Source organism: Osmerus eperlanus, chromosome 5, assembly GCF_963692335.1.
Source record: "Osmerus eperlanus chromosome 5, fOsmEpe2.1, whole genome shotgun sequence".
In the NCBI taxonomy this organism is placed as follows: Eukaryota; Metazoa; Chordata; class Actinopteri; order Osmeriformes; family Osmeridae; genus Osmerus; species Osmerus eperlanus.
Window position 1 is genome coordinate 7,733,598 of NC_085022.1, and position 17,821 is coordinate 7,751,418.

General features: G+C 45.4%; 1 protein-coding gene across 1 annotated transcript in view; it reads right to left on the reverse strand.

The window, feature by feature from the left end:
- The window catches only part of zgc:101566 (Transmembrane protein 263-B-like), a 55,203-nt gene extending 38,530 nt beyond the window's left edge, over positions 1-16,673 (reverse strand). Inside the window, exons 1-2 of the mRNA XM_062461528.1 lie at positions 16,494-16,673; positions 15,719-15,821 (exon numbers count right to left, since the gene is read on the reverse strand). Of these exons, the coding sequence (XP_062317512.1) occupies positions 15,719-15,821; positions 16,494-16,499 (109 nt within the window). The 5' untranslated portion in view covers positions 16,500-16,673. The remainder of the gene's footprint in view (positions 1-15,718; positions 15,822-16,493) is intronic.
- Between the last annotated feature and the right edge of the window lie 1,148 nt (positions 16,674-17,821).

The following is a 17,821-nucleotide window of genomic DNA, read 5'->3' on the forward strand; positions in this document are numbered from 1 at the left end:
GCCTCTCTGAGCCAGCTACCTCTCCTCCTTCCTCTACAGGTGCTGATGTTGAAGCAGATAAAGCCCCCCCCAAACAACTTTTTGCACATTTTTGTGGCATTCGCCTGTAGATTTATTCTTAACGTTTCTGCGCCTCCCTTGCACTTTGGTGGTCGTTTCTCCATTTTAGCGATGCTAAACTTTAACGATGCTAAACCAGCATACGCATTAGCGAACAGCTCGTGTCTTAGGGCCTGCGGGAGGCAATATTATGAATCAGGGGAAGGGGGTTCCTGGATATGATTGGGTCAGGCCAATGCCAATAAAGAAAATTAACCAATGGGCCGCTGTCAGTTCTCTATGGGCCAGCCCGGGAAAAAAAAAGAAGCCTATAGCCTACATTTTATTGGCGATTCGGCCCAAAAATGCATCGGCCCACCGGGCAAATGCCCAGTATGCCAGATGGCCAGTCCAGCCCTGATTGACGGAAACTTTCCACTCTACAGATAGACAGATCGCCCCAACAGACACATGCACGCATGCATACACACAAGCACACACAGACACGCACACAAGCAGGCACACACGTAGACACACAGGTCCCTAAGTCAGTTGTAATATAAGCAGGCAGCAGCTTGTGGTCAGAGAGCAGTGCTGATGGGGCTAGACAGGCTGACTTTTAACAGGTAGACACCTGAAGACTAGAGACTATGGCCCTGAAGACTGGAACCTTAAAGACTGGAGCACTGAAGACTTGAGCCTAGAAGACTGACACACAGAAAATTGGAGCCCTGACGACTGGGCCCTGACGACTAGAGCCCTGAATACCCTGCTCTACTATAAGAGATGTGTTTCAACATCTCTCAAGCCGGGGCTATACAAGGGCTAGACAATACCTGTCACAGAGCAGAGCTACAGCAGCATGTTCCAAGTTCCGTAGAATTATATCATCATCATCGTACTTATCACCTTCATCGCTGTCACCATCATTATCCCCATTATTGTAATCATTGCCATTAGCATTTTCATTACCATCATTATTGTCATAATAACCATCATTGTCACCATCATCATTATGATCATCACCAATACCTTGGAGTTAAAGGTGATTGGTAAGGCTCAATACCCCCCCCCCCCCCCCCAGTTATCACACCCTGGCTATCCCCTGGTAATCGCCTCCTGGTTATCACCTACTCCCAGGTTAACCCCCCTCTCTCTAGTCTTATCGCCCATCCCCCTGGTTTTCACACCCATTCCCCTGGTTATCATCCCCCTCTCTTCCTGGTTATCATCCCCTAAGCACGGCTGTAGAAAACAGGCAACTTGCCGTCACTCCATCTAAAGGAAATACCACTCTGGATTGATTCCACAGTCAGGAACAGAATGTCAGTGTGTCCTGGGACAGCCCCACAGCTCAGCGCCATGTGAAAGCTCGGACGTAAAGGTTGAGATAGACCTGGCTCTGTCTGGGGACCCAACCCTGGAAAGGAGAAAGTCACGCTAACAAGTTGTTAGCCCCTCCGGTTCCACCACCCAGCACACACACACACACACACACCTTTCCCACAACTCCAAGCAAATTATTCTGCGCAAAGCAGACACCAAACGATGAATTCTTCCCAAACAAACAACAGCTAACTCTTGCTCTCCTCCTCCTCCATGCTACATTACAGCCCCCAAGCTCCCAGCAGACTCCTCCTGAGGATCAGTAATCAGTCTGAGTGGAGGAGGCGCAGAGGGAGAGAGGAGAGAAGAAAAGAGGCACAGAAAAAGGAGAGGAGACAGGAGGTATAACTAGAGAAAGGAAAAGGGAGGCACAGATAGAGGAAAGGAGAGAGGAGGAGCAGAGGAAGAGAGGAAACGAGAGAAGAGGTAAAGATAGAGGAAAGGGGAGAGGAGGAGCAGAGAGAAGAGGACACCTAAGTCTTTGAATATAGAGCTGTAGTGTACCTGCTCCCTGTCTAGCAGGAGCTATCCTGCTGGGATGGAAAGCTTCACCATTGATCATAGACTGAGCAAGCGAGACAGGGGAAATCTGCTGCTATTCCCTTGGATGATAAGGAGCAACAGCTCCGTCACATAAACACAGTAGTAAAATACTATTTTATCAAATGTGGAGTCCAGGCAAGTTGCAAATCTCCCAACCAGTCAGCCACACATTTAGCAAGACAAACAGTCAGCCAGAGTCAGAAACTACCAGCCAGAGAAACAGTCAGCCAAACACAGAAACAGCCAGCCAGGCAAACAGCTAGATAGACAGTCAGTCACAGTCAGTCAGCCAGTTACCCAAACAGCAAGCTGACAAAAAGGCAGCAAACAAAACAAACAACCAGCTAGGTAGCCAGACAGTGAAAAAACAGTTAAGACTATTGCTCTGCCCCTGGGTTGAAGGCTATTATCAGCAGCAGAGCGGTGTACACCAACACAAAGGACCCAGAGCCATAGGGACAAGAGGTTGACAAGAGAGGACGTCATGAATAAATGTTTGTTCACATAAAAAGCGCAGAGAGGCTTCCTTTGGAACCTGTAGTCTAGTCAGGCTGAAAGCTAGCATGGAGGCATCAACATAGCTTTTCACTGACAGGACTATGGGACAGCACCATGAATGGACTGTTTTTTAAGGCTCTGATTCTATCATGGTGCTCCACAGATAGGCCTTCCACAGACAGGAGAGAATGTCCAGACAGGAAGTGCAGAACATGCTCTATCATGTCTATCATCCATTGACAGGAAGTAGAGAACATGTTCTATCATCCAGACAGGAAGTAGAGAACATGTGTTATCATCTAGACAGGAAGTAGAGAACAAGCTCTATCACCCAGACAGGAAATAGAGAACCTAGTCTATCATCCAGACAGGAAAGAGAGAAGATGGTCTATCACCCACAGACAGGAAATAGAGATGGTGGTTTATCATCCACTGACAGGAAATAGAGAATGTGGTCTATCATCCAGAGGGGAAATAACGTGGTCTATCATCCAGATAGGAAGTAGAGAGTATGTCATTGGGAGGATGGCCTAGTTTGCTAATCCAGAGGGACATGAAGCCCATGTCACTGCAGCTGTTGTTTTTAAAGCCCATTAATGTTATGAGGAATAACTACATTTGCTTTCTCCTCCTGTAAGCAGGTCATGGGATTGAGTCAGACAGTTCTGTGTCAGTCTCTCCATAAAAGATGAACATTTAGTCCGATGATTGGGGCGGTTTAGGGGGAGGGGGAGGAAAGGGTGACCTAACCCTAGGCAGATACTGAAGACAGTCATAGACTGGTAACGTAGCTCTGATGCTGTATCTATCTATCTATGGATTCTCTTTCTTGCCCAAACTACATTCACGACAAAAAACCTGTCCAGTGCTCAGGGAAATGTATAATTAGCTATGGTCTACAGTGCACCAGTGCCTGTCCCTGACAGTCAGCAGGAAAATAAACGTGAGTTTGTGCTTCACTGACAGAAGGCCATCTGTCTCCATCAAAAGTTAAAGTAGAAAAACGAGTTTGTAGTCTGTGTGAGTGCTACTGTGTGTGGCTGGGGTATGTTGTGTGTAAGTGTGCTACTGTGGGTGACTACATCTGCTGTGTGTGTGTGTCCTGTATGTGTGTGGGACTGTGTGATGTGGGTGTGTGCAATCGTGGGTCCGTGATAGGGGAAAAAATCGATTCACATTTGAATCGCGATTCAGTCTTCTAGCGATTCACATCGATTCACAAATGTAGAAAATCAGGGGTTTTTTTGTTAGTTTTTTTATGTTTTAATTTATTTATTCATATATATATATATAGAAATTTTTAATTGTGAATTGATTTTTAATCAAATCGTGACCCCAAGAATCGATTTGAATCGAATCGTGAGGTACCAAATAATTCCCACCCCTAGTGCGTGAGTGTGTATGTGAAGGCATGGAGCTGTTTCCAAGGCAGCCTTCAAAGCCGGAGGCAGAGACCAACCAATGACACTGTTTATTACAGGATGTATGAATAACTCTTGGACAGGTAGATGTCCGTGTGTTGTGTGTGTGTGTGTGTGTGTGTGTGTGTGTGTGTGTGTGTGTGTGTATGCATGAGTGTGTCTGTATGTTTGTCTGTGTGATCAAAGTAATGTTCTATGGCAAGTAAGGCTATCCTTTGGTCGTAACCAAGAGAGTAGTAGCAGCATAACCTGAACCAAGCATCACAGATCACAGTCAAAAACCTTGAACAAAAAACAACTTTCAATGCAACCTAATCTCCATTTTAGAGACCTCTTCTATTTCCAGGGTAAGTACATGAATAATGCATGGCGCTACACCTGGGCTCATCAGACGCCAGGTGAGAAGGGAAGGGGTGAAAACTGATTTTCAATAATTCAACAGAGACAGTCATGTTTTGTTGTGTTGGCCTTGTGTCCCCCGAGCTGGCTCTGAGTCGCGAGCAGAGCTCAGAGCCAAGACATTCCTCTCAACTGTGTCCTTGTGACGCCGCCATATGGCTGAGAAACACTGAGGATTCCCAGTCGGACTGAATAGAACCCTGGAGCGAGTTTTTAACAAGTTGGTGATAATGTTCGTACGCTTACGTGTGTCTGTTCTATGTGTGTGTGTGTGAGTCTGTGAGTGTGTGTCTGTGCGTTTCTACATGCAAGTGTTTGTATATCTGTGTGACTGCATGTAAGTGTGCATGTGTGTGCATGCGTGTGTGCCTAGTGCATGTGTCTGTATGTGCATGTGTGTCAGCATGCCTGTCTGTGCTCGTACTTGTGCACATTTTAGGCTTAGCCCCAGCTAATCCCTCACGCTGTCTTTCACAAACCGTATCGCCCCTTTAAGCTCCCTGCTCGCACTGTCCCCAGCTAGCTTTGATTTATGTCTTTAATTTGTCCTCACCTGGGGCACACAAAGGCTCTCTGGAGGATCCGGGAAACAGCCCCCCTAGACCAGACAGGCCCATTCAACACGCTGCCATGGTTTGAGGGACTAGGTCATGAATATCATCTCACTGCTTCAATATTCAGGCTTCTTCTTTGCTGTGTAACCTTCTGTCAATAGGTACAGCATGATATGGGTGGGACTGTTGGTGTTAAGTGTAAGTTCAATGTTTGTGTTGAAGAATAGAGAGAGGTGGGAAGAGCTGGAAAAGTTGTGTCAAAATGTGTAAATATCAGTGCAGATGGCAAGCTGAATCCCTGCTGATTTTCATTGTTCTTAAGAGAGACAGCACAAGAAAAAAGTAAGACAGAGAGAGATAGAGAGCAAGAGACAAAGAGAGACAGAGGCAGAGAAAGGGGGGGCGAGAGAGAGAGAGAGAGAGAGAGAGAGAGAGAGAGAGAGAGGTCTGTGTGATACTGTCATCTCTCCAGCATTGTTTATCCTCTCTGATAGAATACAGGCCAGATGATAACAGGAAATCACACCGCAGGAGAAAATAATTGGATGTGAAAAATAACCACTACAGGAGCAGCTTGCCGTTCCTCTTTATCTTAAGTCTAAATGCTTGGCATTTGACAAATCAGAGGAAGACGTTCGTATCTTCTCTCTTTCACTTTCTCTCTTTCTTCAATAGACAGCAAACGTTGTTTTTCTTGTTTGTTTAAAATGCCTCCTGGCATCTTAGTCCTGTGTGCTGACAGGGGTCCCTGAGGGGGATTTAACATGGACATTTTAAAACTCCATTCCCTTGGATGTCTTCACTAAAGCCTGTCTGTGCATCCTGTCAGCATCTGATGCTAACATAGTCAGCAACACTTCCAACATCTTCCCTTCTTCACCTCTCATTCCTCTCTTTCACTACATAATAACCAGCCACATCATGGCTGCACTCCCCCATTTCCTCTTCCCATCACCCCCAGCCATGACACATACCAATAATACTCCACACTGCAATCTTACAACAGAGTATGCAGGATAATCATGTTGGTAGTGGTGTACAAACAAAACCTCACCATACTGTCTATTCTGAGCACTGAGGATCTGCCCTATGTTCACTCATAGCCTGGACTAAGGACCAGAAGAAGATCAAGGCTGATGTAGTCAAGTGCTAATCCCTCTTTTCTCTTTGGTAAAACATTCTGGGAAGTGGCAGGCTGGTCCGACAAGCTGGTGTATATTGCTAGTCTATCAGGCTGGTGTATCTGGCTAGTCTGAATGGCTGGTCTGACTGGCTGGTCCCCTGTACCAGACACAGTATAAACTCACAGCATGACGCTGCATTTCATGGCTGGATAAACATCTCCAGTGAGTTTAGGACGCACTGAGCTGAAACTAATGGAAAGTGAGACCTACCGGAAGATACAGAGGGAGACAGGGTGAGAGGGAGACAGGGTGAGAGAGAGGGACAGAGGGACAGAGATGGGAAGACAGTTCCAGATGGCATCCAGGCATGTTCTGTCATAGAATCACAGGGTCTGACAATATCACACAGTCCATGGAGGTAAATCTAATTCTCTCTTTGCTTTGAGTGGTGTGTGTATTTATGTGTGTATGGGATTGTCTTATTGACAGTGTGCCCGCACTGTGTGTGTGTGTGTGTGTGTGTGTGTGTGTGTGTGTGTGTGTGTGTGTGTGTGTGTGTGTGTGTGTGTGTGTGTGTGTGTGTGTGTGTGTGTGTGTGTGTGTGTGTGTGTGTGTGTGTGTGTGTAGACTTAAGTGGAGGGTGCGTTCATGTGAACATAAAGGGTTTGCATGTGTGTGAGTGAACACAGAGGTGTGTGTGCATAGAGGTATGTGTACGTATGCATTTGTGTGTAAGTGTATTAGTGTTTGTATGAAGTTGACTGTAAGTAACCAGAGTTTGTTTCATTCATGTTTAGCTAAAACTTTGTCTCAGGGACAGAGGTTAAGGGTATAGCAGCTAAATTGGTCAATAGGTAGCTAGCTAGAGATCGAGTTTCAGGGTACTTGCCGCCGAGTGAGACCCTGGCTTTGTTTACATAATTAGGGCCATCGTCAACTGTGCCTTAGCATATTTAAGGCGGCTAGCACTGCAGTGGCAGCCTCGGCGCACGAAGACTCGGTCAAACAAAGACAGGGAGTCTACCTGTGGGAGTCCACCGAGGATGGCCTACGAGGCGGATCACCTCTTCTGATAAGTATCACCCTATTTGTATTCTATTCCACCTAGAACATATTCATAGCTAGCATGTGTTTCTTCAGCATTCCCGTTCATTACAACACTCGCAGACGTAGACGTAGATATGTCACAAAGTATACGTTCCACTTCTAATCTCAGCCACCTATCCAGATCTTCTCCACCTGCCATCTCTCTTTCTATAGGTCTGCTGTGAACAAGGCAGACTTCATCCCGGCGTTTGCATCCAATGCTTCTCTGCACACCCTTGCGCTGACATGGATCCACCCAGAGAACACTGCAACTCCAGCTGCTCTCTCCGTCAACCACTCGTTCTCTCACTCACCCCGCTCAACCGGGTGAGGTGGTGGGACAGGTTTGCTTCTGTCCCCTCATATTAAATACACATCCACCCCACTCTCTGTTACTGCCAAATCATTTGAACACCATTATGTGATGCTAACTGATCCTATCAAAGCATTTTTAGTTGTCCTCTATCGCCCACCAGGGCCGCTAGTCGACTTTGTGGAGGAGCTGGACATGCTCCTCAGCTTCCTCCCGGATGATGGAACACCACTGATAGTCCTTGGGGACTTCAACATCCACCTCGAAGGAACGCAGGCCGTCAACTTCGAGTCTCTTCTGACTTCCTTCGACCTGACGCTGCTGAACACACCGGCGACCCACCAGGCAGGAAAACAGCTCAACCTCATCCTGACATGTAACTGTATCACTGACTTAACCTCTGTAACCCCACTACACATCTCTGATCACTCCATCCAATTCTCTGTCTCTCTCCCTCCAACTCCTCCTACCTCCCCTACCCTCGTAAATTTCCGCCGCAACCTCCGCTCCCTATCCCCCTCCCATTTCTCCTCCATTGTAACATCCTCCCTCCCATTGACGAGTCCATGTCCCACCCCACTGATAATGCCACCAACACCCTGTTATCCACTTTAACTGCATCACTGGACACTCTCTGTCCCCTGTCAGCCAGGCCTGCACGATCTTCTCCCTCCTGCCCCTGGCTCACGGATGTTGTTGTCTTCGGGCAGCTGAGAGGAGATGGTGCAAGTCTAAAGACGGTCTGGACCTTGATAAGTATCACTCCCTCCTCAAATCCTTCTCTGCCCGCATAACTGATGCTAAAACCCACTACTTCCTGAACAAAATTAACTCTGCCTCAAACCCTCACAAACTTTTCTCCACCTTCTCCTCTCACCTTGACCCCAACCAATCGGGCTTCAAGACTGGCCACGCCACAGAAACTGCCCTCCTGTCAGTCACCACTGCCCTCCAGTCTGCCCGTCTGCTGGACCTTTCTGCAGCATTTGATACGGTTAACCATCAAATCCTGCTCGCCAGACTTTCTGAGATGGGCATCACTGGCACTGCACTTCAGTGGATCTCATCCTACCTGTCGGGAAGATCCTACCAGGTCTCCTGGGGAGGCAAAGTGTCAGGCCCCCGCCAGCTCTCCACTGGGGTCCCACAGGGCTCCGTCCTTGGACCCCTCCTCTTCTCCCTGTACACCACCTCGCTTGGTCCAATCATCACCTCCCATGGCTTCTCCTACTACTGCTATGCTGATGACACGCCGCTGTACCTGTCGTTCCCCCCGACTGATCCGGGGATCTCAGCTAGGATCGAGGCCTACCTCACAGACATGTCCGCCTGGATGACCAAGCACCACCTCCAGCTGAACCTCGCCAAAACATAACTCCTCATCATCCCAGCCAAACCCTCCATCTCACACGATCTCTCAATCACCCTGGGATCGGCGACGGTGACCCCTACATCCTCTGCCAGGAAACTCGGGATGACCATGGATGACGAGCTCTCCCTCACTGCCCACATTGCTGCGGTCTCTCAGTCGTGTAGATTCACCCTCTACAACATCCGGAAGATCAGGAGATACCTGTCTGAGCATTCCACCCAGATGCTGCGCCACTAAAGTGTTATCTTTAAAAGTTACTCCCGAGAAATGAATATCAACCTCCCTCTCACCATGCTACTAGGCGTGCGCGTAACACTTCCCATCATGGCCCGTATCAGATTCAAGACTCAAGGTACTGACCTTCCGAGCGGTGAACGGGACTGCACCCGACTACATCAAGTCTCTCCTCCAGCCTTACACCCCCACCCGCCACCTACGGTCTTCTGCTGACAACCGTCTGGTGGTCCCACTGCTCAAGAGCGCCCGGTCCCAACACAAGCTCTTCTCCTGTCTGGCCCCCCAATGGTGGAATCAACTCCCCACCTCCATCAGGGACACTGACTGTCTCCTCACCTTCAAGAAAAGGCTCAAGATGCACTTGTTCCAGGAGTACAACAGCACTTAGGAATGCTTGGCTGGACCTGATGTTAGTTTCCTCCAGGATCACAATGACTCTTATTGAGAGACTTGTTGCTCTTGTTGGTTAGTTGTAACGGATTTAAATTATTGTACTCGCTGTGAAATATTAACTTGTTTAACTGCATGCTCTTATGGTTCTTCCCTTTGGCACTTATTTGGTTTTTCACAATGTATGCTTCATGTTTTGGCTGCTCGCAATGTTTAGGGCTATCTCGTTGTTATGATCAGTGACCTATGCAATTTTGTAAAGCTCTCGCTTGGAAGTCGCTTTGGATAAAAGCGTCTGCTAAATGCATAAATGTAAATGTAAGTAATGTACTGTGGCAGGTAAGGGCATGGAGATTCCATTTGTTGTAACCAAGAAAGTAGTTCATCAGATTTCCATGCTAAACAACAGCGTGTTTCTGCTTGTTTCATAGTGGGATTCATTTAGGATATAGTACCTCCCTGTCCCCTGACAGAAAAGTCCTGTTCTGAATGGGTCAGTTCTGACTCGGTCGGTCTACACTGCTTTGGTCCTTTTAGGGGCTGGTCTAGTTCTGGGTTTGTCCTGATTTAACTGGGTTGAAAAAACTAGGTTTTGTTCCATAGCACCGTAAATATCAAACGTGTAAACGAAACTTGGCAGACTGCGACCAAATGGTCGCATTTTGCGACCAGTTTTTGAGACATCGCGAGCATTTTAACTTGCACATGTGTGACCTACAAATAGGTGTGCACAACGTCAGCACACGTTAGCAATGACACACAGGTTCTAGTAAGAGCGATATCAGCGAGCCCTCAGCATTAGTACCATAGCGAAAAGTCTAGGAAAGTTGAGGCTACTTTTCGCTAGTAACCTATAAACCTAGCTAAAAGCCTTGGAAAGTTGAGGCTATTTTTCGCTAGGTACCTACGAACATGTCTTAATCTGCCAGACAAGTGGGTTCCCCTTCGTTCATTTGGTGAGCAGTCTCACAAGCCCTTCTTAAGGCCGAAATATGCTTCTGCGTCTCCGTTTACGGATGGGCGGGCGCACGGATACGCACGGATACGGACAGATAGACTTCGTTTATGGTTCTCCGTAGGCTGTGGGTGCTGAAAACAATTCACCGCCAGAAGAGTAGGTGGCGCAACGTTTTTTTGTAAGTCATCGTGGATTGTTTATTTACCTAGGTTATCGAGAAGTCGGAGCAAATTTACAAATTAGCCGTTTCATCAATAAAATACGCACATTTTCAGCAACTACTCTGCCCATTTCTCGTCACATTTTAATTCAGATGCTGATTTACATGTACTGTTTAGCTGAAATATGAATTGTGAAAACTTACAGCAATGGCGGTCAAAGGATTCTGTTCGTCCTGTTTATCACGGCAACCCCGCCCCTGACGCAAGCGGTTCTTAATACTGACCAATCACAGCCAAGGGGGTCTCCGTAGCTCTCCGTCGCTCTCCGAAATTACGACGGATAGTTAGAAAATTCAGGAGGTGCACATCGAGCTCTCCGGGGCTCTCCGAGGGCTGACGGAGAGCTCGTAGAGGGCGTTCCACGGAGACGAGGGCGTTCCCATGTGTCAGTTTTTCGAAAAACGCAGAAGCATATATCAGCCTTTACCCGGCGTCATGGAGCCGAGCAGCTAAATACTTATTTAGCACTAGCGTTGCTACTGTATGGCCTGTGTTTGCGCTGTTGCTCAGCAACGATCGTGTCGTGGCGTAGGAGGACTGATCGACAAGCACATCATACATTTAAGTCATTTAAGCTAAGACTTGCATGTACAGTACGTAATGTCACATTAAATAATGTATTTAAACTCAAGCTTGTGTGGTGCGCCGCTGTAGCCTGGTCCTAACCAGACCCTCGTACATTTCATTTGTACAGAGGGTCTGGGATTGCTCCATTGACAAGCATTAACTTCCTTGAAGGCGAGTACTCTGTTGAAGTTTAAAACTATTGGATCTGCTCAGAGCCACTCTGATCTGCCATAACCAATCGCTAGTGTTCGCCTTAGCCAACTCCTTCACCACTACTGTAACGGAGCTAGCTGCCGTAGCTGGAAAATCAAACTTTTCCCGAATCCCGTGGGGAGGAGGGTCACAACATCATGGCCACCAACAAAACTCAGCAAGGATTGTTCTTGCTCCGGCTTTAACTTATGGATATTCGGCAGCGTTGCCACAACAGACCAAATAGCTTCGCTCGCATCTTTCTCCGCCGCCATTACTGAATTACAACTCAAACTAATGCACAACATCAACGTCATCATTCTCAGCCACTCCCTCTGTTCGCTGATTGGACCTACAAAAAATGTGTTTCTGAAAACCGACTAATACACCGAAATCCCAGACCTAGTACCGAAGCAAAATCAAAATTGAGCGGAAGTACGTAGGAGGGCAGAGCCAGGCTAGCGCCGCTGTATATCAGTTGTAAAAATATCAGTAAAAAAACTGACCCATCTGCAACCGACACAAGCACACCCCACAATTTCCACAGAAATGGTACCCTCTCTAGTTACATTAATAATTGCATTGCAGGTCGATTGAAGGTGGGCCCATAAATGTTCTGTTTGCCCTCCTAAATTTTTCAGTCAGGGGCTACTGTGCTCCTAGTAAAAAAAGTTAGTCTGGAGCCCTGCTATGAGACTACATCACATTGTCTCAGTCAGCCCTCAAGTACAATAAATACACCTGTCTGATGGGCAGCATAAAGTAGAAATTGGCAACACACCATTCTATTACACTGGAACCTGGCAACCCACAATTCTATACTACAGTGGAACCTGGCAACCCACCATACTATATTACAGTAGAACCTGGCCACCCACTGTTTGGCCCATCATTCTCATTTTACTTCGCTTTAGATCATAATCATGCAATGAACGAAAGCGAAATAATATTCAGTAAAGGTCACCAGGCTAATCACGACAACCATTACCCTGACAACACTGTGATTGTCCATAATTGTAATCACTGAAATCATCTAGGCTTTACTAGTGTGTGATAATGACAGGGGCTGGGACTGGATGGAAATACTCCCATGATGCAAGTGACTGGAACAAAGGGCTGGCAAGGGGAGGGCTGTCCTCATCGGACATCAAGCAGAAACACAGGAGAGACAAGACACCACACCAACACACACACACAAACACACACCACACAGGGCTGCCTGCGGCCTGACAGTCCATCCATCACAGTTTCACACGGCATCAAACAGCAGCACTGGTGTGTGCTGGATCTGTCACGATGATGGAGAGACCAGCATGCAACACAACACAGGACAGGAGACGAGAGAAAAAACACGTCGATAAAACTTTCATTTTGTCCTATTAATAACTCATAACAGATGGTATTCTTTGCAGCACCCTTCAGGAACACGTTTACAAGAAGTTTGGACAAATGAGCCATCCTCTGTTCTGCTGATCTCAGCTGAAATGATGAAACTCTGTGTTCAGAGATGCCCTGGTGGTCATTTGATGACATGCATTCAAACTGTTTTAAAGATCCTGTAAAGTGGAATTAAAAACAAGTTTCAAGTTCACCACACCACAGAATAATGTGTTATTAACTACCCATCCAAATTGGAATGAAAAAAAAACACAGACAAGTATGTTAAATTAGGCTTTGAAATCGTAAGAAAATCAGCAGTCTTCTCTGTTCGAGACTGGGGGGGCGTGTCGCCTGATGGAGCTGAAGCTCGGCCCCCTCTGGAAGGCGCTGCCTTCTCAAGTAAGCTACCTACGAACCTAATGGACGCTATGTCAAGCCGAACAAAACAGTATAGAATTAGAATGTATTTGTTCAATGAGTGAAACATACAGATGCATATAAATGAAATATTCCCCTGAGCTGTAACACAAGAGTAAACATTTACAGCAGAGACAGCAGACAGTGAGCTCTCCAACTACTTTTAGCACATTAGCTACCATTTCACCAAAATACCATCATTCTACACCGAGTAGGCTAATATCAAGTTAGCGGTTTGCACTAATTATAGCAGAGATACCTCTGGAAAAGTTATCTAGTATAATTATAACAAGCACACAGAACTGAGTGATGAACTGCAGGCGGCGGTGGATGGTCCAGGTGCGACCGGAGGATGAACGGCCGGGGGGGCGATGCTCGGTACGGCTCCGCGCTGCAAGAGAAACCGTGCGTTGGTGAACCCCGTCTGTCTCTGGTCCATGTTAAAACTGTCCGCCGTGAAATGGTCACTGGCGCAGAGGCGGCTGTTGGAGTTTATCCGAAGCTTTCCATGAGCGTGGCTCTTCACAAAATCTATCCACCTATTTTTCCTTTCATTATCAACAGGGAACTTAAATGGCGTTGCAGCGCATCTGGAGTTCTTGCATCCAGGGAAGATGCAGTTGCGGGTGGTGGGAGACATCCTGAAGCTAGCTAGCTAGCTGATGTAAGCTACAATAACAGTACAGCAGGAGGAGACATTCAGTGATCTGACGTAGATGGGGCGAAATGACGTAGATAGGGCATTTTTTGGCTCCGCCCATTAAAACCTGATCTGAAACGGAAGAGAAACTGTTCTTCGGTCTAACTCCACATTTCAGTGCGACAAAGTTTTAGCGCTTTGCACATGCTTTCAGGAACTCATTTCACATGTATATAATGTACTTAGAAGCAAAACATGGAATTTACTTTACAGGATCTTTAACAGTTTCAGCTGAATGATCTGGCCCTGAGCTTCTCTGACAGGTAAAGATGTGGTCTGACTGCTATATTACACAGTCATGAGGCCTAGTAAACAGCAACATCTTATTACATAAAGTCCAAGCTAGGTCAAGAGGTTGGCTTGTGTATGGGTTTATGCAATGGAGATGGACAATGTGGTTAATTACAGTCTGGTTAATTACAAGGGGAGGTAAACAATCTAGAATCTACATAAAAGCATGTTTTTAAACACCACAAAACACTAACAACTTAGGGTTGCAGACGGGCACACGACTGTACTGGTGAAATGAATTACCGTAATTTCCTAGTCCTTGACCAAAAATAGCATTTGTTTATGCCGAAAGAGCATCACCTAGTTTCTTTGTAGTAAAAGAGAGTAGTAAAAGAGAGGTAGGCCTTTAAAAAAAAGTCCTGTCAAGAGGAAGGCGTTTATATTCATATTCTCTTTTATGTCTCCTCACTGTCTCCAAAGCCTATTTTACTGCTCCCTTTCTGCAGCCTAGTAGTTGCAATCTTGAGGTGGTTGGCTGCTGCTACCTGCATTAGTGCAAGGCCACTTTGACAAATGGACCCAACAATTCAGTTCTTTTTATTAACCATGATGGAAATTCAAGCTTTCAGGTAACTCTGTGTTCAGTTACAAAATACTTGAAGAGAGAGTTAACACACAATATAAATATAAATAGCAGCAATGACATATCTAAACGAATGATTCCATGCTTGCCTAGCGTATAACCAGGACAAGGTCAGCTCATGCAGGCCAAAGGAGTTGAGAGGAAAATTCTAGAGACTAGTTGTTCGTGACTACTACGAATAACAGAGACAGGTGTGTGATCGTCTAAATAAAACGTATGTTAAATGCACGACCCAAACCCAGAGTACCAACAAATTATGGCTGATTCTATACAGTATTGCTGTATTCCTGACAGTGTTTTATGACCAAACTTGTATTTATAAATACTACTACGCCTGGGTCAGTGGCCTCCAAGCCTGCTCCTGGAGAGCTACAGAACCATCCAGTAAGCCTTTGCTCCAACTACAATTCAATACACCTGATTCTAATAATGAACTGGCTGACAAGCTAAATCAGGTTAGTTACATGTTTAGCTCGTTAAGGTAGTTGGTTCCAACCAATCACTGTCCTGATACAGGCTACACTGCCCTCTGCCACAGCACTATCTGAGAGCCTGTTTCATAAACATGAACTAACAAGAAAACACTGGTGTTACATGTCCCTCTGTAGGCTACAAGACCACACTGCACCTTCAGACACTTCTATCTCTCCATGCTGTCTGGGCCCAGGCTTTTACTCACGTAACACAGACTGTCGTGTGTGTCATTTGACAAAAGCATTGGCATACACTGTATGACTTGCACTGGTGACTCATTTTGTGTCAATAACACAAAAATTCAGGCTTGTGTATTCTATCAAGCAATACTGCATGCAGCTATCAAAACCAATGAAAAAGATTGAGAGGGAAGAGAATACGAGCTCAGTTGTCTCTGGACAGAGGGTCATGGATGGAGGATGGACAGAGGTACAAAGTATTGATGGGTCAGTGTTTACATTTAGGAGGGGGGTGAGACCCAACAGGTACAAAAATTGTACTTGAATGTTTCCCATGCTACTAGTGCCTTTCTCCCCTCCACCTCTCACAGGGTTTGACTGCAGCTGTTCTCACCCTCTGGGGGCTCCTCACGGAGGTATGGTGGAATCTCCTCCTGGTTGGAGTCCACCTGGGAGGAGCTAGCTTCTTCAACCACCTCGTTCTCTGTGTTGGGAACCTGCAAAAAAGAGAGAATGTAATGCTATTTTCTCAGTTTGCATTAGATTCTAATAGTTGGGTTGTTTTACAGTGGCAACACATCATGGCCTAATTACCTACTGTGACACAATGCTGTTATAATGTGAGTATGGTCAAATGATATGGGGATCAAAGTTTGAAGACACAGTTGGAACAAATGTTTGTTATGGTCAATTGATCTGCAGTTTGCTGTGTTAGAGAAGATTTTTATAATCTGCAGTTGTTGACGCAAGGCAAAAATAATAATCATATCACCACACTGACACCCTACAAAAGACAGCAGGAACGATACCTAAGTGACAACGTGTCAGGTTTCCTCAGATATGTAAACAATTTAAACTAGGCAGCATCATGATCTGTAATTATTTGTTGTGGCTGTGAGCAGAGGTTACTAGTAGTTAGTTATTCGTGGAAGGAAAGATCAGAGTTAGCTCGTCGTAAATTGATAAATGATGAGTAACTCGGAGCAAATGTTGTGATGATGATGACACCAGTGCATTCACAGTCTAAAAACGTATTTTGAATTAAGATTCCACAAAATAGAGGCCGATACTTTCCAAGTCAGTGACAGCAGACTAGTACTAACTAGCTAGCTAACGCGTCAGACAGCGAAAAACACAAAACACGATCCATTACCGACCCCCCAACTCACCTTCATCGTCTAAGCCCTAAAATTGCTGCGTTCTCTATTCCTAAATTCAAAAATACGTTCCACACGTCCACGATTCTACAAAACTTTGAATGTGTAAGCAGCAGCTGGTAAAAATACCACATAACACTGAATATGTCTTGTATTGGACGTATTTTGCAGTGTTTTGCTGTCAAAATGTAAGCGGAAATGACGTTTAGGATGTTTTGTTTGTTGAAACCACCATTGTTTGCAGTTATCAATCTTGGCCACAAGGGGGTAGCCCCATTCCGAGTCATCAAAGTCAATCTGATCTATCCAACTATGGAGATTTTTAGACATCAGCTATTTAACATGATCTATTTAATCAGGTGAATGTTACTTAAACGTTTCGGTTTTATCTCAGTGTGTAGCTACGTGCTTATTACTGGGGATGCGCTTTTATGGAGAGTTTTAAAGCCTGTCTGGTAGAAACGAGAAAACTGCGTTTTTTGTGTTTATTCTGTCGTTACTGTTGTTTTATTTTCTGTTACCCTGATGCAGTAAATGTTTCCCCTAGTGAGACAATAACCTTAATAACCTTAGAAACGTATGTTTCCGAACTGATCAGCTATGCTTTGATCTAGAAAAATTAACGCTTTAAAGAAACGAACAACAAAGTCACCTTTAAACTCCTGCGCTTTAACCCCCCTCTGCCTCGGCCTGGGCACAGTATGACATCGCAGTGTTGGCAGCAAGAGTAGCTGAAAGATGCCAATTATTTAACAGGATAATGAACTAGGACATTAATAGTCCTCAACTCACAAGGATATGGATATCTGTCTCACTTTCTCTTTCTTTCTCTATCTCTCTCGAAGTCTCTCCATCTCTCTTTTACTTTCTTTATTTCTCTCTTGACTTTTAACGTGTTTAATTAGCCTATGTTAATGAAAAATAAAGGCTATCATATAAGTACATATGATCATATTTAGAATAAAAACTGTGATATTCTATAACCATATAACTAATCCTATGTAGCCTATATGTAACCAAATCCAATTAATCCGAATTAAAATATTAATTAGGCTAAGTATAATTTTTCGTTTAGCCTAATGTTGTCTTCAAAGGTGCCCAAAGGTTTTCTTGGATTCTGTGAGCGCGAGGTTTTTTAAGGACGAGTTTTAAATTGAAGATGTCTATAAATAACGTCTCGGTCCTTGACAAATTAGCTAATTCACCTGGAGTTTAACTCAAGCGGATTAGGTTAGTTCAGTATTGTGTGAAAGGTGAGATGGTGCTGCAATACGGTGCCAATGCAAACTGGATACTGCCCCGATTCTTATCGTAAAAAATTGCAGTAATTTCTAGCTCTG